A 21,081-nucleotide genomic window follows, 5' to 3' on the forward strand; every position below is an offset into this window, starting at 1 on the left:
CAGGAAACTGGGCCCCTGAACGTCTTCCAGTTGGGAGGTGGCTGACAATTGGGAAATAGCTGTCATGCGTGACTTAAGACTTCTCAAGTGGCTCTCCCTGTGGCAGAAAAACTTCAGGATCCATTAACTGGGGCCCCAAAGGCTTCACTTGGGTCAGAATGTTGCGGATGGAACGGCAGGGCACTCTTCCTGGGCTGTTGAGGCCACAGAGCTTGACACCCACGGAGGGAACAGGCTGAGGAGAGCCATTCAGACCCCCATTCAATGTGGAGGAGGGAACAGAAAGGCAGGGGTAACTGGAAGAGCTAGATTTCCTGCCACAGGGCTGAAGGACGATTTTGCCAGTGGAGGAGGAGCTTCCCCCACTGATAGAGCCTGTGCCTGGTGAGGAGCAGGGCCCCTGGGAAGCAGCACCACTGCAGGGGTGGTAGGAGGTACTGGAGCTGCCGGAGGTGATCTGAATTCTCGTACCAGAGCAAGGCCCCTTAGAGCTGACAGAGCCAGTGCCACAGAGCTGGACCCCACCAGAGCCCACAGGCTGGAACACAACGCCCGATGGATAGCCACTGGAACTGGATGAGCTGCGGCTGGGGATGATGGGATTGCTAGAGAAGTACTTGCCCTCAGAGACTGGGGGCCCAGCTGCAAAGGAGGGGGCCCCTGGCGAGCCCCTGATAGGGTTGTCCTTGGTGAAATAGCCCACGGGGTAGATTTTACCTCCACTGTAGGTCATGCCTGGGACCAGATAACTATTGGAAGAGCCACCCACCACCTCGTAGCCACCATAGGGTTTCTGAACAGAGGTGATGGGAGGGCAGGGCTTGCCTGAGGGGCCGCCATTGCTACAGGGCACGCCTTGAAACCCTCCAGGGCCACCAGAGCCATGTTGCTCCACCACCACCACTACAGGCCTCTGGCCACCTGATACGGTGTGAGAGCCAGAGATGTAAGGCCCTGAGTGTGTGATGACAGGCCCCCCACTGCAGGGAGAGTCAGGCGCGTTGGAGCTACAGGGCCGCAGGTTGGAGCTGCTGCTCTGGGAAGTGTATGAGCCTCCAGACTGGGAAGTGCCTGATATTTGGCGGGAAGAATTGTCATCGGTTGGTAGAGCAGAGCCATTTCCTGGTCCTTCCCGGCTGCTTCCTGAACTTCCGGATTGAGAACTGCTGCTTACCCATTGAGAACTGCTGCTTACCCATCTTCCAGACTGGGAGCTACTGCTTCCTGTCTGAGAACCACTGCTTCCTGTCTGAGAGCCACTGCTTCCTGTCTGAGAGCCACTGCTTCCTGTCTGAGATCCGCTGCTTCCTGTCTGAGAACCGCTGCTTCCTGTCTGAGAACCGCTGCTTCCTGTCTGGGAGCCGCTGCTTCCTGTCTGGGAGCCGCTGCTTCCTGTCTGGGAGCCGCTGCTTCCTGACTGGGAGCCTCCAGAGCCAAAAGAATAGCTACTCTGAGAATACCCTGTCCCTGGTTTAAATATCAAGGATCCTGAAGAACCTCCCTGGGAGCTGCTGGATCCACCTTGGCTGCTGATGCTGTTGGAGCCACCTTGGCTGCTGATGCTGTTGGAGCCAGGCTTTCCAATGAGACAAGGGTCATTCAGGGAGGTGATCCTCGTGGGGTCTTTACAGGGGTCCGAGAGGGTCCCAATGCTCTTAGCCAAGATTGCTGTGGATGAGAGCAGTGGTCTGTAAATATCTCCCTCACCCATCATGATGCCCCACCCCCCTCATCTGCCCAGTGTCTCCCAAGAGGAACCCAGGCAAGTTCAGAGGTAGAGAAGGAAAAACCTGGCTGTTATCTATGAAGGAGATGAGGGTGACAAGATCAGGGAAGTTTCATTGTCCAAGCAGTGGGGGGATGTGGGAATGCATAGAGGAGCTCAAATGTTCCCAAGAAAAACAGATGCTGAAACTCTGACATGGTAGGCGTTGAAGAGTACCCTTCAGATAGTAGGGAAGGGAACGAAATAAATCAGAAATGAGACAATGGGGAGGCTGAAGCTATGGGGCAGGGTGATCTGAGGCAATTGTGGATCAGACCATAGAACCAAACATAAGAACAAAGAGGCCAAGAAGGGTTTGGGGCCATTGACTTAGCATGCTCAAGGCCCTAGATCTGGTGGGGGAGGGTGTGCTGAGCCAGGAAGGACTCAGGGAAAAGGGAAGGCTAGTGCAGAGGGACCGGCTTACAGGAGAGGAGCATACTTAGTAACTGACACTCAACCACCAGCTCCGTAGTGAGAGTCCAGACTGGATCCCTACTTCCTGTCCTAACTGTGGCCATACCAGTAAATCAGGGTGGGGGCCAGGATATGGGGTCACCCACTTGTTGCTTCAGAACCTGCCAGTACCAGTGTGACAGGACACTGCACCCTGAGCCACCCATGTTCTTGCTGTCCCAGCCCAGGGTCAGATGCATAAACCTTCCTCCAAGACACGTGACCATTATCAATCCCTCTCTCTCTCCCTGCCCAGCCTTCATATGCACCTGCTGCCCCCGTTCCCTCCACAGTGACTCTTGCTACCTGGAATCATGTTTAGACCTATTCTCCACTGACTCTCCACTCCCAGTCCCATGTTCTTCTTCCTTCAGTCTGTCTGGACAGCTCTCACCTAAGTGCCTTCTGCCCACCGCAGCCCCTTCAGAGTGATACAGCAAGTGACTAGCCTTTTCTGGTTTATATATTCAGAAAGGCAAAGTTGGCCATGCCAACCTGCAGGCCACCATGAAGACCATGTGACATCTCTCTGGACCATATCCCAAAACACCAAACTAGACATCTCAGTTCATAATCGATACTCATACAAGAGCGGTCCAACAGCAGCCAGACGGCTACCGCTGGCCACCTCCCCAACCTCATCTCAAAAAGAAAAGCTGTGAATGCCAGACAGTGGTGGCACAAGCCTTTAATCCCAGCATTTGGGACACAAAGAGGCAGGGTCTTTGAGTTCAAGGCCAGCCTGGGCTACAGAGCTACACACAGATAATAGAAGAAGAAGGAGGAAGAAGAGGAGGAGGAAGAAGAGGAGGAGGAAGAGGGGGAGGAGCAGCTTTACCCCCACAACAAACCATTCCCTTGCCTCTGTCCCTTTAACCTTAACACAGGCCACAAGCGACCCAACCTGAGCATCTAAAGCCATTTTCCTGACCTCTCGGGCCTTCCAGATCCTCAGCTGCAGAGTGAGAAGGAACAGTGAGTCTACCATGCGTATCTCAAAATGCTAGTGTGTTTAAAGTGCCAGCTACAGTCTAGGATTTAAAAGGCTCTGCGCTGAGAGTGGTACATGCCTGCAATCCTAGCCCTCAGGAGGCTGAGTTGGAGGCGAGGCTGGGTCACAAAGCAAGACCTTGTGTCAAAAAAGAAGAAAAAGAAAAGAAAGCAAAAAGGACCAAAGGTCCTAGATCATTTAGCAAGAATGAGGCTTGGAGCCTCACTCCCAGAACCTCAGTAAATATAAAATAAATATATAAGGAATGAGGCTTGGAGCCTCACTCCCAGAGCCTCAGTAAATATAAAATAAATATATAAGAAAATAAATACATGCAAATTAATACATCTAAAATGCTTGTAAAGGAAAGCTCTGAAAATGGTAGCAATTGTTATTTCTGTAAAATGGGCTGATTGTATCTTCCTCTAGTGGAGCTGCCGCCGTTCATATAACAACCTAGAACTTCTCTGTCTTTGTCATATGCATTATTTGAGTCAGAAACTGAAGCTAGATGATATCAATCCCCTCTCTAGGTTTCAGAAACAAGCTCAGAACATTTACACAGGGCTAGAAGGCAGCGTGCTGGCAGAGCTCCTGCTAGACCACTCAGCCACTGTGGAGCAAAGAACAAAAGAATTTGCCTGCAGTGACCACACAGAGGGGGCCAGGCAAGAATGAGTAATCCCAGCTAGAAAGGTCAGGGTCTAGAGCCCTGCCTGTGTCCTTGATAGGGCCTCTCCTGGACCCAGTGCTCTAGATACTGGATGCCCCTAGCATCCCTGACCTCTGGTCTGCATCCCATACTGTCCCCCTCCCAAGGCCCCACACTCCTACCTGGCAGAATGAGACTGGCCATCAGCAATGCCATCAGCCCATGCCCTCCCGCACGCCCCATCCTGGGTGCCCGAGAGGAACCCATTGTGCACGGTGTGACCTCCTGACTGACAGAAGCTCTTGGGCACCGGGACCTTTATGCCGGGGCTGGACATTCTCTGAGCAGGAGTCACTGTGGGGAGGAGGAGGGGTGGAGGGGGAGCCTGCCTGGGGGAAGTTGGCGTGGCAGGAGAAGCTGAGGCAATCTGGTGTCACATCTGCCTACTCAGCAGAAGAGGTGGCTGCAGTAGGGGACCTGAAGCTGCTGGGCACTAGCCCCTACCCCAGCTGGCCTCCCTTAGCTCTTCATTGCCTAACTCAGAACCAGGTGCTCTGCCCCGGGGCCACCTCCTGGAAGCTGGCCACTCTTGCCTAGGGACCCAGTCACCCTGCTCTTACCTCCCTGGCTTGTCCAAGGCCCATCCTCCCAGCATCCCTCCATCAAAGAAGAATGGACAGTGCAGCTTTTCCTCCTGGACCTGAGAAGCACCCTGGCTGCCCCTGCTCACCCCTGCTCAGCCCACTGTACAGTACAGCTCCGCCGGGGTTCACACTGTGAACTATCCTATCAGCTTGGTTCCCCGGGATTCCATGCCTCAGTCTTCTCCTGCTTGGGATCTGAAGACCAGCCCCAAACTCCTGACTCCCTTAAAGCCTTGGCCAAGCACAAGCCTGCCACAGGCCTATTAAAGTGTCCCATCACCAAACAAGCCATTTTTCCCTCTCAGAAACTGGGCATCCACACACTGAAAACCTGAGGGCTCCTTTCTGGGGTCTCTTGGGTCAGCCAGGGTGGGGGTGGGCAGTGGATACCAGAGCTTGGAATAGGGAGAGGCCTGGGCTGGGACCCCTGTCATAGCTGGGCCTCGGTGACTCACAGACCACTCACAGTCCCTATCCCATGGTAGTGACCCAGACTAAAGAGGATGAGCAAGAGGCCAATGAGGATAATTGAGAAGGTAGTGGCCGGGCTGCCCAGTAGCCCGCGCCTTGGCCTAGATGGGCAAACAGGAAGCATCTGAGGTTTGAGCCTGAGTAGGATAAAGGACAGCCAGACCAGCCCCTGGGTTCCTGAAGGACAGAAAGACAGAGCCCTGAGATCCACCAAGAGGAAGATAGTTTCTCCTGTACTAATGTCCTTCCCTCCTCTGTAGCCCAGGCCCCACCCCAGCCAGTTGCTCATGAGTACTGTGGGAGTATCAGTATCAGAGGAAGGGCCCCGAGTTTCCCTCACGCAGCCCCTCCTTCTTTCCAGATGTCCATCTCTTCACAAGGTATCTCTGTCCCTCCAGACCTTGGGTTGGCCTCTTCCTTTCTCCCTGCCCTGCCCCAAGTTCTGGGCCCTGTGGTAGTGAATGGGGCCTGTGTGGGTACTGTCTGGCATCCTGGCTCTCCCCATGCCACACAGGCTACGAGCACTTAAAATGGTTTTAAGTTTAGTTAAGTCTAAAAGACCACACATGGGCTGGAGAGATGGCTCGGTGGTTAAGAACACTGACTGTAGCCGGGCAGTGGTGGCGCACGCCTTTAATCCCAGCACTTGGGAGGCTGAGGCAGGTGGATTTCTGAGTTCGAGGCCAGCCTGGTCTACAGAGTGAGTTCCAGGACAGCCAGGGCTACACAGAGAAACCCTGTCTCGAAAAACCAAAAAAAAAAAAAAAAAAAGAACACTGACTGTACCTGACTGTACTTCCAGGGATCCTGAGTTCAATTCCCAGCAACCACATGGTGGCTCACAACCATCTGTAATAGGATCTGATGCCTTCTTCTGGTGTGTCTGAAGACAGCTACAGTGTATTCAGATAAATAAAAACAAATATCTTACCAAAAAAGAAAAGAAAAAAAAAAAAAAAAAAAAAAAAAAAAAAAAAAAAAAAAAAAAAAGGGCCGGGCAGTGGTGGCGCACGCCTTTAATCCCAGCACTTGGGAGGCAGAGGCAGGTGGATTTCTGAGTTCGAGGCCAGCCTGGTCTACAGAGTGAGTTCCAGGACAGCCAGGGCTATGCAGAGAAACCCTGTCTCGAAAAACAAAACAAAACAGAAGACCAGGTGCAGCTGCTTGACACTGTGTAGTTCTTCGATTTTCCTTGGAGCCTAGAGGAGGGGCTGGAAGGGAGGAGGTCCAGGGAGCACGGCAGAGAGTAGTGACCAGAATACAAGCTCTGAGATGGGCATCTGACAGGGTTAACAAAACAACCATGGCTTTAGAACTAAGATGACAGTGGTCTAAATCCTGGCTAATCCCGTGGCTTTGAGCAAGTTACTAAGCCCCTCTAAGCTTCTATTTCTTCACCTGAAAAGTGGGAGATTCCTGGGATGGGTTGAGTTGGGGGGCGGGGACACTGAGGATGGGACCCTAGGCCTTGCACATGTTAGGCAAATATGATGTGGCACCGAAGTGCTTCTCTTCCTATTGGAAATTTTTGTTCTGTTTTGTTTTAATTTTATGTGTGTGCCACATACATGTAGTTCCGGAAAAGGCCAGAAGAGGGCGTTGGCTCTCTCTGGACTGAAGTTACAGATGGTTGTTAGCCTGCGTGGAAAGTGCCGGGAATCAAACCCAGATCCTCTGGAAGAGCAGTCAGTGTTCTTGACTGCTGAACCATCTTTCTAGCCCACTGGAATTATTTTAAACATCGACTACGTTCAAAGGTTTATAAAGATCAAACAGGAGATGATCAGAGAGAATAAATTAAATAGGATCAGAATGCGGGCTCCTGCAGCGTGGCTCCCTGGCTGGAGCTCTCAGTTCCTCTCGCCTGTGTATTCCCTTTGGAAAGGCAAGCCAGACATTCACTATCAGCCCTCACTCCGAGACAGGGATAATAGAAAGGCCGCTCTTTCTGGAGCCTGCGATGTCTTCCCAATCCCTCCCTAGACTCTCAGGCCCCAGCTAGGATCCAGAGAAGGAGTGGGGCCGAGGCAGGGTGAGGAGTGGCAGGAACAGGACAGGGAAAGGAGCCTTTGTGGTCTGAGAATGTGGGCATCCCCAAATGGGTGGAGAAAAAACAAACCGCTTTCCATCACAGCTTCCCCGTAGCCTCAGAGTAGGCACTGGCTTGTTTTCTTCTTCACATTCTTCCCTGTAGCCGTCAGACCTTGGCTAACACAGCCAGGCTGGGGGAGGCAGTCTCTCTCGGCCTCGCGCCAGCTCCCAGCCACCCACGCAGTCACGTTCCTCACCCGGCCTCTCTCTCCTCCTGTCTTCTCTGTCCACCCTCCTCCCATCCTTTACCACCCTGCCCATATCTGGGACCTAGAAGCCTCAATCTGTTCTCTGTGTTAGTACTGAAAGCCTATCTGTTCCCCCTTATCCAGTCTCCCTCCCTCCCGTGCCCATTATCTGCAGTCTGAAAATGGAAGGGGTGGAGGGATGGCCCAGTGGTTAAGAACACTGGCTGCTCACCCATAAGGAGCTCACAAATGTAACTCCAGTTCCAGGGGATGATCCGTGGTGCACCCACACGATACACTTACACATACACATACAGGCAAAACACCAATACACATTAAGTAAATATTTTTAATAATAGTAATAATGAATGGGAAATTACAGAAATAAGCAATTTGTTGACTTGTAAATAACTCAATATAGTAGATTGTTATAATTGTCTTGCTTATCTGTTTATCTCTTACTGGGTCTAATTCATAAATTAAAACCTCATCATAGTCTGTGTACAGAGGATGCCTGCCACTACCTCACGCATCATTAGGCTCTTGGATTGTACGCCCTGCAGATAAAGGGGTTGCTATTCTCTGCCAGGTCTCTCACTGTCGCCATTAACCCTTCAACTCAGGCAGCAAAACCCTAAAGCCAGTGAGGAACAGAAGCAGAGGCAAGGGGCATTAGCTGAGTGTCTGCACAAGCCAGGGTTACCTCAGGAGGCTGCTCGCTGGATGCTCTATCAGAGAGTGAGTGCCTTGTACAGTGAATTGATTGGGTAAGAAACTGTAGGTAATTCGAGCAAACCCTTTCTCAGAGGAAACCCAGGCTCAAAACATGAGCCTTTGATGGGTAAGAATTCCACAGAAGGGGGTCTTAGTGGGTGTGAGCTTAGGTTGGGGAAAAGGAAGTGAATGACAAAGAGGAAAGGCTCAGAGGAGCCTTCCTCCTTAGCCTATGGCTCCTCCCTTCTCTCCCCAGTACTCCAGAAGAAGGTGACAGTCCTGGCTCTCTCCCACTGGGCATGTCCTCAGAGCTGTTTTTCCTGTGGTGGGGATGGATGGCCCTGACCAAGAGCACTGAGGGACAGGATTTGTTTGAGTGTGTTGAGTACCTACCAGACTAGGTCCCCTGTGACAGAAATATGGCTCCCAGGGTTTTCATGTCTCTCAGCTTCCCTCATCCCTGAGAGCACTCTGCTGGCATCTCTGGGAGCACTCTGCTGGCATCTCTGGGAGCACTCTGCCGGAGTCTCTGGGAGCACTCTGCTGGCATCCCTGGGAGCACTCTGCTGGCATCCCTGGGAGCACTCTACTGGCATCCCTGGGAGCACTCTGCTGGCATCTCTGGGAGCACTCTGCTGGGATCTCTGGGAGCACTCTGCCGGAGTCTCTGGGAGCACTCTGCTGGCATCCCTGGGAGCACTCTGCTGGCATCCCTGGGAGCACTCTGCTGGCATCTCTGGGAGCACTCTGCTGGCATCTCTGGGAGCACTCTGCTGGCATCCCTGGGAGCACTCTGCTGGCATCTCTGGGAGCACTCTGCTGGCATCCCTGGGAGCACTCTGCTGGCATCTCTGGGAGCACTCTGCTGGCATCTCTGGGAGCACTCTGCTGGCATCTACAGTTTCTACCTATGGAAGACAACCAGCTTTCTTCACTCTCTCCTCACACAGCCCCTGCAACGTGTCTGGCTTCCAAACACAGGGAACATTTCCCTAGGACCTCAGACTCTGGGACAGTGAGTGACATATGTGTATACCTGAGTTCCCAGCACTCACCCTTGGGAGTCACATGGTGATGCGGGGTGCGTGTATCACATACATGTTCATGTGGGTGTGTCCGTACACGTGCACACAGAAGCCACAGGTCCACATTGAGCATCTTCTCAGTTACCTTTTAAATTTGTTCTTTGCAGTCAAGGTCTCTTACTGGCTGGATCCACCTGCCTACACCCCCTCCCCCTCCGGCCCTTGGAATGCAGGCTTTTATGTAGATGCTGTGGATTCAGACACAGGTCCTCAAGCTTGCCCAGCAGGAACCTTGCTGATTGAGCCATCTCTGAGGCTAGCAGTGTGTGTTTTGGATTGTGTGTTGTAGCCAAGCCATGTTGCCTCTTGCTGCTTCCTCCAGGGTATCTGGTGCCTCTCTCTGGGTCTTACACCCTCCTTCCTTCTGGATGCCTCATGCTCCTCCCTTTCCTGCTACATGCAAAACCCCCAGAGGCTCTGGGGGGACCTCTAGGGGGACTATGCTGGTGGGCAGAGAGCAGATACCCAGGCCTAGCTATTGACTCCCTTCTAGGCCTCAGTCTGTGCTGCCTTCATTCCTCCCAAGTGATTGACTCCCCTAAGCCACTCTTCTCCCCTTGTGGAGTATAGTCTCCCCCAAGGGAAGCAACACGTCTCTGACATACAGCAGTGCCCACGTGGCTGCAGTGAGGGTGTACAGGCTTTTCCCCTGAACCATGAAATAGTCAGATGCTGGACTGGGGTAGTACCCAGTATTGTAACCCCCCTAGGGGCTCTGGTGGGTGTCCCCTCCCTGTGTTACATATTGCAGCTGGCTGAGAGTCACACTCTGAGAACATCTATCCTATGTCAGAAGGTTCTACGGTATGAGCTGTTGTGAAATCTACCTCGATTTTCTGCCCCTCAGCTCCTACTGTCTGTCTCCTCCAGGACTTCCCTCATGAGCCCCAGCCTGGCCAGATTCCATTTTTCACACTGCCAATATCTATCCTTCTCCTTAGTGGCTCACTGACCCCTCCAGGGGATCCAAGGATCACAGTGAGGTCGGGTTCAGAGCCAAGTGCCTCTTCAGGCTTAAATTCTGAAAGGAAAATTTTGGTAAATGCCTCCCCCGCCCCCCCATGCACCAGGCTTCCTGCACCTGGACTCTACTCTTATCCCCTCATATCACTCTCTCCAAAGCAACAGAGTCACCTGAGGGACAGTCATGTTCCCTGAGCTCAATACATGGCCCTATTTAAGTGACATCTAATTTAGACACCACCCCTCTGATCCTGTGAGAAGACACAGAAAGAGGGTGTGATTAGCTCTCAGATTAACAAACTGTTTTCCTCTTGTCTGCTTTGTGCTGGGGAAACCTGTACTCATCACCTGCCAATCAGCATGCCTATTAAGTAGTCATTCTTCCATTGTGCCCTGGAATGCTTTTTAATTGGTCATCCAGAATCGGAGATCCAGCTCCCTTCCCAGCCAGGACTGAAATGCAAGAGAGGATGGAGGGAAGGAGGGAGAGTCAGAACACAGTCAGATGGTTTCATGGCCTCCAGGGAGGCTGGAAGGATGGGTACTGAGAGGGACTTCTAAGCCAGTGCAACATCCTGTGGGTCATCTCTGCTCTTCTGCTCTCCCCCGGCATCTGGTATGCCAGCTAGCACACTAGATGAGCGGAGAACAAATCCAGTCCCTGGATGCTGCAGCACTCTGACACACTCATAGTAAGGTCCCCCAGGTTCCTGGGGCTCAAAGGAGATGGAGGATCTCCTTCTCTGGAGTCACAAATGTAAATTCAGAACATCAGCATGATGCCCACTACGGGCCCTGGAACACTGGCCAGTAGGGAAACACTGAACTCCCGCTAACACTGCGCATGTCACACATGCTCCCATGATGCCTTGCTCTCTCGTTCTGGTCTGTTCTTGTCACCTGTCATCTCCTCAGAAGGGTCTTCCATACCTTTTTAACTTAAAAATATGTCGACTGGAAAGATGACTCAATCTGAGTCCAATCCCAGCACTCCTACAGAGAGACAGGAGGAAGAGATGCGAGGATCACCCAGAAGCCCATGGGCCACACTGCATAGAGTGTGCCAGGTAGCAGAAACCGGAGCGACCATGCCTCCACAGGGTGAAAGGAGAGAACCAGCTCCTGAAAAATACCTCCTGACCTCCACACATGCTCTGTGGCGCACACACATAAACGATTTTGAAAGTATGTCCTAGTCACCACATTCCCACCCCTGCACTGCAAGACTGACTCACCACCCATTGTCTGTCTCTGTCTTTCTGTGTGTATATATATGTGTGTGTATATGTATGAATGTGTATATATGTATGTATGTGTATATGTATATGTGTGTATGTATGTATGTATGTGTGTTTGTGTATGTGTGTATGTGTTATGTATGTGTATGTATATGTATGTGTGTATGTTTGTTTATATGTATGTGTGTATGTGTATATGTATGTATATGTATGTGTGAATGTATATGTGTATGCATGTATGTGTGTATATGTTTATATGTGTGTATTTGTGTTTATATATGTATATATGTGTGCATGTGTGTGTAATATGTATGTGTGTGCATGTATCTATATGTGTGTATATATGTATGTATATGTGAATGTGTGTATATGTGTATAGTATATATGTATATGTGTATCTGTGTATGTATATGTGAAAGGAGAGAACCAACTGCTAAAAAATACCTCCCGACCTCCACACACATGTGCACAAACATAAATAATTTTGAAAGTACGTCCTAGTTACCACATTCCCATCCCTAAACTGTAAGACTGACTCACTCTCACTGATTCTGTCTGTCTGTCTGTCTCTGCCTCCGTGTGTGTTTGTGTTTGTTATTGGACTTCATAGCAACACTACACGATGTCCTATTCCAGATACCTGTATGCCCCTTTTCCACAGTCACCACATCCCCCACTAGGGCAGCAGGGCCATTCTTAAGCCCCCTAATGATTGTCACCAGCTTTAGAGTTGGCTTCTGAAGGAATTAACATAATGGGTGAGAGAGGAATAGTTGCTGGAGTCTGGGGACCTGCTGTGCAAGCATGGGGACCTGAGCTCAGATCCTGTTGGATGGGTGTGGTGGTTCTCCTGTTATCCCAGACTTAGAAGGTGGAGAGAGGGGATCCCTGGATCAACAGGGCTAGCAGGAGTAGCCATACTGGTGGGCTCTGAGTTTGTCTGGGAGACCCTGCCTCAGTGAATTAGGTGGGAGAGCAGAAGGAAATGACTTCTAACATCAAGCTCAGCCTCCACAGGCACATGCACATACATGCACAGGAATGGACCACGGAAGAGCACATAAAGGGATGGTTGTAAAAACAAGCAGGCTGTAACAGAATTTTCCTGAAGTCTCTAGCTTCTTTCAGCTTACTTCAGCTGCCTGGCTCACTTGAAGGGGTCAGTCCCCCTGTGCTGACAACAACCCCTGCCTCTCCCCCAACAAAGAAGGGCTCCTTAATAACACCCATTAAGAAGCTCTAGTCTGCCCTCTGGTGGCCGCTCAAGGAACACCCACACAGGTGAAATGAGGGCTCTGCCCAACATTGAGTCCTCAAAGAACTCAGGTCTGGGTAGGAGTGTAGGTCTGCAACCCCAACCCTCTCAAAGTGGAGTAAGGAAGGTCAAAAGTTCAAGGTCATCATATAGCAAGTTCAAGTCCAACCCGGGCTATGTGCGACCAAGTCTCAAAATACAAAATAAAAAGCAAGGTGACTAATGCCTACAGTCCTAACACTCAGGAGGCCGAAGCAGGAAGATTGGCCACAAGTTCAAGACCACCCTGGACTGTAGCTCAATTTGTAAATTGAGAGAAAGCCTGCAAAAACACAAATAAAACCTTAATTTGGGTGCTGTGGTGCATATCTTTAATCCCAGCACTCAGGAGACAGAGGACGGTAGATCTCAGAGTACAAAGCCAGCCTGGTCTACATAAGTTCCAGGGTAGCCAGAGTACACAGTGAGATCCTATCTCAGAATAAATAAATAAAAATAGCTGGGTCCTGTGGTGCACACTGGCAGACTCAAGACCCAACTACTCTGGGGCTGAGTGAGGCTGGACTATCCTTTGATCCTGGCACCCCGAGATCACCCTGAACAACAGAGAATAACCATCCCTTAACAATTACAAAGAGGAAGTCTGGGATGTACCTCTGTGTAGAGTGCTTGTTTGCCTAGCATGCAAGAAGTTCTGGTTCAATGCCTAGTACCAGGATGGTAGTGCAATCCTAGCACTCAGGAGTTGAGGCAGGGGGATCAGACATTCGAGGTCATCCCGAGCTACACGGGAATTCAGAGACAACCTGGGCCAGATGAGACTGTCTCAAACAGTAATCATCGTAAGCATCCTAGTGGGCGAGACTTCCGGTGTAGGGCAGGGTTCCTGAGACCCAACCCAAGAATTGAAAAAGAAAGAACAAAATAGGGACAAATCAGTGAGAGGGGCTGAGTTCAGGGCAACGCAGTCGTCAGTCAGGATTTGAAGATGACACGGGCAGAGATGCCCTAACTTAACTGAAATATGCCTTATTGCCACCATGATTGACATGTTTATTTTTTTCTCTAGACACGGAGTTCCTTGAGGGCAGGGAGGACAGACACTGCTTCCTGGGTCTGTTACCACACCCACACCCCCATGGCAGCAGCTCAATAAATGCCGAATATGGGGAAACAGGAACAGACGATTGGTTAGAGGTTCCCTGCCCGAGATCTTCAAAGCTGGATGACAACCATCTCTTCTCACTGTCCCTCAGAGGACACTGTCCTGCCTGGAGGCGAGACTGCTGCTTCCTGTGGTGCTCAGCTTCTATAATTAGATTATCCCAGGAAACTAGCAAGGCTCTTCTGAGGACAAGCATTTATGGACTGCCAGTCATGTCCAAGTTGCTATTGTTACGTAAATCTGCTATTTTATTTCATCACTTAATTCCATGACTCCTTGTTGACACAAGAATGCCACCACATCCCTTCTGAGTGCACTCTTTGGTGACAAGGTACACAGAGAGGAAGTCACATCGATGGGCACAATGGCACTCCCTGTGTTAAGGATTCCTCACTGCCTGGTCCCACTCAGTTTCCATGCCATGTCGTCAATGCAAATACAGCCTATTAATAGGAACTGAAACCCCCAGTTATCTCAGTCTTCTTCGTCCCACTCACTCACCTGCTGGCTCCAACGGAGATTGAGTTAGAGGCAAGCAGCCCTGAACTGCCTCATCCACACTGGCATGTCTCAGGCAGGAGAGTTATCTCTCCCCCAACTTCTTCCCTTTCCCCCATTTTCTCCCTCCCTTTTTCTCTTCCTTCCTTCCTTCCTTCCTTCCTTCCTTCCTTCCTTCCTTCCTTCCTCTTCCTTGAGACAAGCTTTCACTGCACTTCTCAGGCTGGTCTCAAACCTTCAGTTCTGCTTCCTCAGGCTCCCAAGCAGCTAGCTACAGGCACGCACCACCTATACCTGGCTTCAGCACAGCATCCTGACCTTTGAAACAGGGCTAAGAGCCTGCTTTGTTGAAAGGCTCTTGGCTAAGTATCACGGAACGGAAAGAGAACACAGAGCCAGACAAGCCCCAGTCCCCAACTCAGGATGCCCACGCTTCGTAGAGAAAGACACAGCAAACAGCGTACCACAGAATCAAACGTGGATCGGGATGTCAAGAGCCCTTGCTGGACCACGCCATGGACTGCAGAACTATTCCATTCCATTCCTTCAATTCCCTCCCTTGTGGGATGTTAGCGTTGCTGTCCCCCTCCTCCCAAGTAGGCTGAGAATGTGCCTCTGTTAAAGAAGAAAAAAAAAGAAAAAAAATAGAAAAAAAGGTCCTGAGTTCAATTCCCAGACAACCACATGGTGGCTCACAACCATCTGTAATGGGATCTGATGCCCTCTGATGGAATCCAGAAGTTATGACTGAAATACTCAAAACCCTGGGCCAGATCTCTAGCGTATAAACTGGGCACGGTGGTAATCTACTGCTCAGGCAGTGGAAGAAAAAGACTCAGAAATTCACAGCCCAGCTTAGCCACACAAGGAGTTCATGGATGACATGACACCCTGTCTCAAAAGGGGGCGGAGGGGAAACAGGGTATACTGACTATGTCTTTAGTCCCAGCCCTTGGGAAAAGAGGCGTATAGATCTCTATGAATTTGAGGCCTACAGTCTGCTCTGGTCTACAGAGCATTTCCAGGCTAGCCAGGGCTATGTAGAAAAAACTTGTCTCAAAGGAGTGAAATAAAAAACTTTTTAAAAAATTCAAGAGAGAATGAATAAACAGAGAGGCAAGATGAGGTAAGAAAGGGCAAGGTAAGGCGGGCCTCGAACCTGGCACCAAGGCCTTGCCTAACAGTCTCTGTCTCTTGTCCAAGTTACAAAGTCTTCTCAGCCACTCTTTCAATCTACTCTCTCACCATTTGTTAGTGAATTCAGCTATTCATAAGATATGAATTAAGGGGCTGGAGAGATGGCTCAACAGTTTAAAGGACTGGTTGTTCTTCCAGAGAAGCTGGGTTCGATCCCCAGAACCCATGAATCCGCACGGTGGCTCACTTCAATTCAAGGGATTACGTACCTTTTTATTTTTACCTTTGGGGTGCCAGGTATGCATGGGATGTGCATGATATGTTTTGTAATGTGGTGGCATGCCGTGGACCGTCGAGGGAACCCAGGGGGACTGGTTTCAGGTGGACAAGGAGTCGGCGAATGAAAAACAGACGCAGATGCAAGGTGGTCTTGGATCTGAGTGCGATTTTACTATTCAAGCATCAGACTTTTATAATCATAAAGCAAAGAGAAAAGCAATGTTGCATATACAGAGGAACAGAAAGGACAAAGGTTCTCAGGAACATTCTTACAATGTCCTTATGAGATACTCATAAATTGAACCCAATTCTAAGAAATCAGTAAACTATTCATTCACAAGGCACATGTGAAGTTGATGTTATCTCTAATGTGCAAGACAGTGGCCAAGTTGGCAAGCCACCCAGTGGGACTTGTAGTCAGTAGTTAAACTCTCTGAGATGATACAGTAGCCTTCTTGTTGCTTTGCAAGCTGCCAAATTAGATTCAGCACATATGGGCTTCTTATATATCATATGTCTGGGGTCTTCTCATTTATTAATGTAATCTATATGTTAATATCTCTTGTTCCCTAGGCTTCTTCCTAATTTCCTCTAATATGTTTAATTCTAACACTAACTTTACTTAGGGGCTTATGTAACTGTCTAAAGACACTATCTCTATTCTCTTTAAATAATAAACACCATGGGGGTTGTGATTGTGCCAATTTCTCCATAAATGGGAGTGAATAATATACCTTTTCTCCATTGTGATTGACCCATTGATTCCCTAATTCATCATAAACACCTGTATATAGCAAGGGGTCAGGGGAGCACGCTGTGACCCCATCCTGATTACAGGGGAAAACCACCATCTCCCTGCTATAAGCCACTGCCATCTGCCATCCACGAATCTCTTAGGAATTTGATAAAACCCTTTCTTTTTAGAGTTTTCAGGGTTTTTATAAAAAGAAACCCATAAGAGTCAGTGACTGGAGTAATTTCCTGTCTAACCATCCCCACCCTTGGAGGCTGTATACCTTTACAGGAGGTTCTGGTAAAGCAATTCTTACTGCTGTAGTTCAGTCAAAAGTCCTTATTCTGTAGGCTTAATGGTGACATATTCCCACAGAAAGGCTAAGTCCAAAGTAAGCTCAGTGGTTACCTCTATTGCACTTTCCGTGACCATTCCTTGTCCATGGGAGGATAGCAGGGCAGGATGTGCCCTGAGCAAAGGTACACAGGGTAAAAATGAGATAGCAAGAAAAGATGTTCCAAGCATGGCAGCCATGACGCGTGAAGAACATGTCCTTCTGAGAGGACACTCTTCTGAGAGGACAGCCAAACCCCCCCCCCCCCAGAAGACTGACCTCCTTGAAGTCGTTGCTGCGGGTAAGTGTGCCAGGCTTTCGCCCAGTCACACAGACTCTACTGGAGGGGGTGTGGCAGTGGCATGATGTGTTGAGAGAGGGTGCCTTGTGGGCATGCACTGAGGTGTACTCTCCTCTGAGGTACCAACCTTACAATGTCTAGTATAAAATGAAGTTTATTTTTGGACATGAGAAGGGGTGTTGAGAAGGGAGTAGAGGCAGAGAAAGAAAGAGGACAGAGAAGGAGAGAGAGAGAGTGAAAGAGAGGGGACAGAGACAAGAGGAGAGCAAAAGAGAGAGGACAGAGAAGGAAGAGGAGGAGAGAGGGGGAGGAGGGAGTGAGGGGGGAGAGAGAAGAGGGGACAGAGAGGGAGGGAGAAAGAGGCCAGAAGCAGAGAAAAGCCAGAGAGAGAGAGAGAGAGAGAGAGAGAGAGAGAGAGAGAGAGCGAGAGAGAGAGAGGTGGAGAGAAGAGGGACAGAGAGGGAGGGAGAAACCAGAAAAAGGGAAAGAGGTCAGAAAGAGAGAGACAGAGAGAGGGAAGGAGGAAAAGGCCAGAAAGAGAGAGAAAGTGAGAGGGAGAGAGAGAGAGAGAGGGAGGGAGGGAGGGAGGGAAGGAGAGAGAGAGAGAAAGAGAGAGAGAGAGAGACCAGTCATTTTACAGCATCCAGGAGCCTACTGGCTGTTGCTAGGTAACCGTTGGGTGGAGCCTAGAAGAAATGCTAGCAGTGCATAAATACTGGCAGACAAATATTCATACAACCATACACATAAAAATAAATAAATCTTAAGAAAAAAACCCACTCATGCATTAAGGGTGCAGGACAGTTTAGGGACTGGGTTGTATGTGAGGTGCGCCCAAATGGGTAGGGACGAGCAAATGTATCCGCTAAAATTAGAGTTTATTAGAGTTGGTTCAGAATCAGCCAGAGTTCCCATCTCCTGCAGGACCTTCATGAGTCACTGTCTTCTCCCAGGCCCTGCTCCTATCTCTCTCCAAGATGGTGATTCCTGGGCCCTGCCAGGACAGCAACCGATGTCAGGTGAGGACACAGAGCTGCTTTGCCTCATTTTGCATGCCTGAGGCTCTGGGTTGTGCTCTGGGGACCCTCCTAGTCCAGCCCGCCCTTGCTCCAGGTCCCGAGGTGGCTTCCTGCTGTGACTATCCCTATTCACCTCCCTGTGACTCCTCTGAACTCAGGCGTTCCTGGAGCGGAGCTTACATAGCTATTTACTCGTAGGCACCCTTACTCACTGTAGGTTACTTAACACGGGAATGCAAATCCCGTCTCTGGCTTCAAGTTCCGGCCTGTGGAGTCAGGTTTTTAATCTTTGTTTGTTTGCATTTCGCTCCTCAAGACGGTTGCTCTGTGTAGCCCTGGCCGTCCTGGGAACTCTCTCTGTAAAACAGGCTTGCCTAAGACAAAGAGATCCACCTGCCTCTGCCTCCCAAGTGCTGAGATTAAAGGCGAGCGCCCCTCACCCCCAACCCGGCTCTGCTTGCTTTCTTACTCAACCCAAAACCACTTGTCTGTGGCAAAGATCACAGTGGACTGAACCCTTCCACATCAAGCATTAAGAAAACATCCCACAGATTCTGCCTACAGGGTACTTACTAAGCTGGAGGGATATGATAGCTTGTATCAAGTTGACAGAAACAAAACACTTAATTGAAACTCTATGGGTAATTTTTTCTTTTCTTTTTCTCCTCTCTCTCTCTCTCTCTCTCTCTCTCTCTCTCTCTCTCTCTCTCTCTCTCTCTCTGAGATCTAGTCTTGAATTAACCCTTGATCCTCTTGCCTCAGCCTCCTATGTGTTGGAATTATAGATGTGAGTCACTACACTCTGTTTAGAGGTGTAAAAATTAAATTTTAATGCCACAAACTTCAACTTCTTTTAGATTCTCTTCAACCCCAAACCCTGGTCAGCTACTGGACTGAAGCCAGATCAAAGGGTTGTATGGACTCTTGCCCTATGAACTTCACTGCTCCCAGAACAAATTTGAGGAACCTGTAACCCCAACACTCGGGAGGCTGAAGCAGGCTATCCTTGTCAGGGTTTCTATTGCTAAGATGAAATACCATGTGTAGCCGCCCGCGGCCACAAGTCAACTGTGTTCACCTGAAAGGGGGCTGAGAATGAAAGGGAGCGGAGGGCGAGAAGAGACGAAGCCAAGACAAAGTTCTCTGATCAAGGCTCAAAGCTTTAATGTTCAGCTCTCAATTTAAAGGGGAAGACCCAACCCACAACCCCTCCTGGTTTCAGATGGGTGGGATAATCCATAGTCGTTCCAGGTCACGGCCAGAGATGTCTCAAGGCAAGCCCAGGGGCAGTTCTGCTTCTGTGTTCTGGGCAGCCAAGGTGGGTAACTCCACCTAGATCATATCACTTGGTCTTGTGGTGGTAAACAAGGTCTCTCAGGCCTGCCCATGGTGGGGGGAAGGGCACAACCATGACCAAAAGCAAGCTGGGGAGGAAAGGGTTTATACTGGTTCCACATCATAATCTATCATTGAAGAAAGTCAAGACAGGAACTCAAACAGGGCAGGAACCTAGAGACAGGAGCTGACGCAGAGACCATGAAGGGTCTGCATCATGCTCCTTACTGGATTGCTCATCATGGCTTGCTCAGCCTGCTTTCTTATAGAACCCAGGATCACCAGCCCAGGAATGGCATTACCTGCAGTGGGCGGGGCCCTCCCCCATCTATCATTAATTGAGAAAATGCCTATAGCTGGATCTCATGGAGGCATTTTCTCCATTGTTGTCCCCTTTTTTCAGACAACTCTACCCTGAGTCAAACTGACATAAACTACCTAGCACACAGACAGATTTCTAATTGGAGGCTAGGCTGGGCCACATAGTAAGACTCTATCAAAAAAAAAAAAAAAAAAAAAAAAAAAGCCAGGTGTAGTGACAAATACCTTCTTTAATCCCAGTACTTGGGAGGCAGATGGCAGGCAGATATATCTCTATACACTTGAAAGCAGCCCTGTCTATTAGCAAGTTCCAGGACAGCCTAGGCTGCATAATAGAGAGACTCTGAAAAAGAAAAGAAAAGAAAAGAAAAGAAAAGAAAGAAAAGAAATAGACTGTCTCAAAAACAAAACAACAAAAAAGTCACAGAACCCTTTTACAGACAAAAGATAAGCTATAAATCCTGAGACTTTCATTTCTATCTGTAAAGAAATGCGTGCAAGCCTTTCAAATTTTATTTTTATATGTATGAGTGTTTTGCCTGCATGCATATGTGTGCCAAATGCATGCATTGCCCATGAAGAACAGAAGAGGGCGTCAGATCCCCTGGACCTAGATTTACTGGCAGTTGTGAGCCACCAACATGGAAGTGCAGGGAATGGACCCTGCTCCTCTGCAAACGGGTGCTCTTAATCACTGAGCCATCCTTTCAGCCCTGCCTGCAAGCCAGTATGAAATGACCTGTTTCCTTTTCTCTTCAGATTATCTCCTTTCCAGTCCCTAGAATTTCACCCTAGTGAAATAGATTTTTCATTGTATTTCTTTTTTCATTTTCTCTCTTTCTCTTCTTTTTTTTAAAAGGAATTATTTATTATATGTGAGTATACTGTAGCTGTCTTCAGACACACCAGAAGAGGTCATGGACCCCATTATAGATGGTTGTGAGCCACCATGTGGTTATTGGGAATTGAACTCAGGACCTCTGAAAGAGCAGTCAGTGCTTCTAACCACTGAACCATCTCTCCAGCCCTTTCTTTGTATTTCTTTCTTGTATTTTTCTGCTACTGTATCTATCTGGGGGGTCTCATGGACCTCGGGCTGTCTTCAAATTCGTTATCCAGGCTGTGGACTGAGCTGAGGGCTTTGCGGATGCTACAGGAGATCTCTACCAGCTGACCCACTCCCTTTTCTGTCTTGAGCCAGGGTTTCACGTGCTCCAGATGGCATCTAACCTGATGTGCTGTTGAAGATGAACTTGAACTGCTGAACCTTCTGCCTCCACTTCCCAAGTGCCAGGATGACAGATGTACGTCTCCATGACTGGCTCATAAGACTGGTATTAAATAATTATTCTGCACTAAGTTTATAGTACAGCTATCATACGACACAAATATTAAAGTTAAAAATACTAATTAGACATGAAAAACAAACTTTCATTGAAAATGCAT

General features: G+C 49.3%; 1 protein-coding gene across 1 annotated transcript; it reads right to left on the reverse strand.

The window, feature by feature from the left end:
- Positions 1-73: 73 nt before the first annotated feature.
- Positions 74-4,203, reverse strand: Cdsn (corneodesmosin). Its single transcript, XM_034523704.2, has 2 exons — positions 4,047-4,203; positions 74-1,668 (listed from the first exon to the last, which is right to left on the reverse strand). The coding sequence occupies exons 1-2, from the start codon at positions 4,129-4,131 to the stop codon at positions 74-76; spliced, it is 1,680 nt and encodes a 559-aa protein (XP_034379595.1). The 5' UTR covers positions 4,132-4,203.
- Positions 4,204-21,081: the final 16,878 nt, after the last annotated feature.

The sequence above is a fragment of the Arvicanthis niloticus genome, chromosome 20 (genome assembly GCF_011762505.2).
Source record: "Arvicanthis niloticus isolate mArvNil1 chromosome 20, mArvNil1.pat.X, whole genome shotgun sequence".
In the NCBI taxonomy this organism is placed as follows: Eukaryota; Metazoa; Chordata; class Mammalia; order Rodentia; family Muridae; genus Arvicanthis; species Arvicanthis niloticus.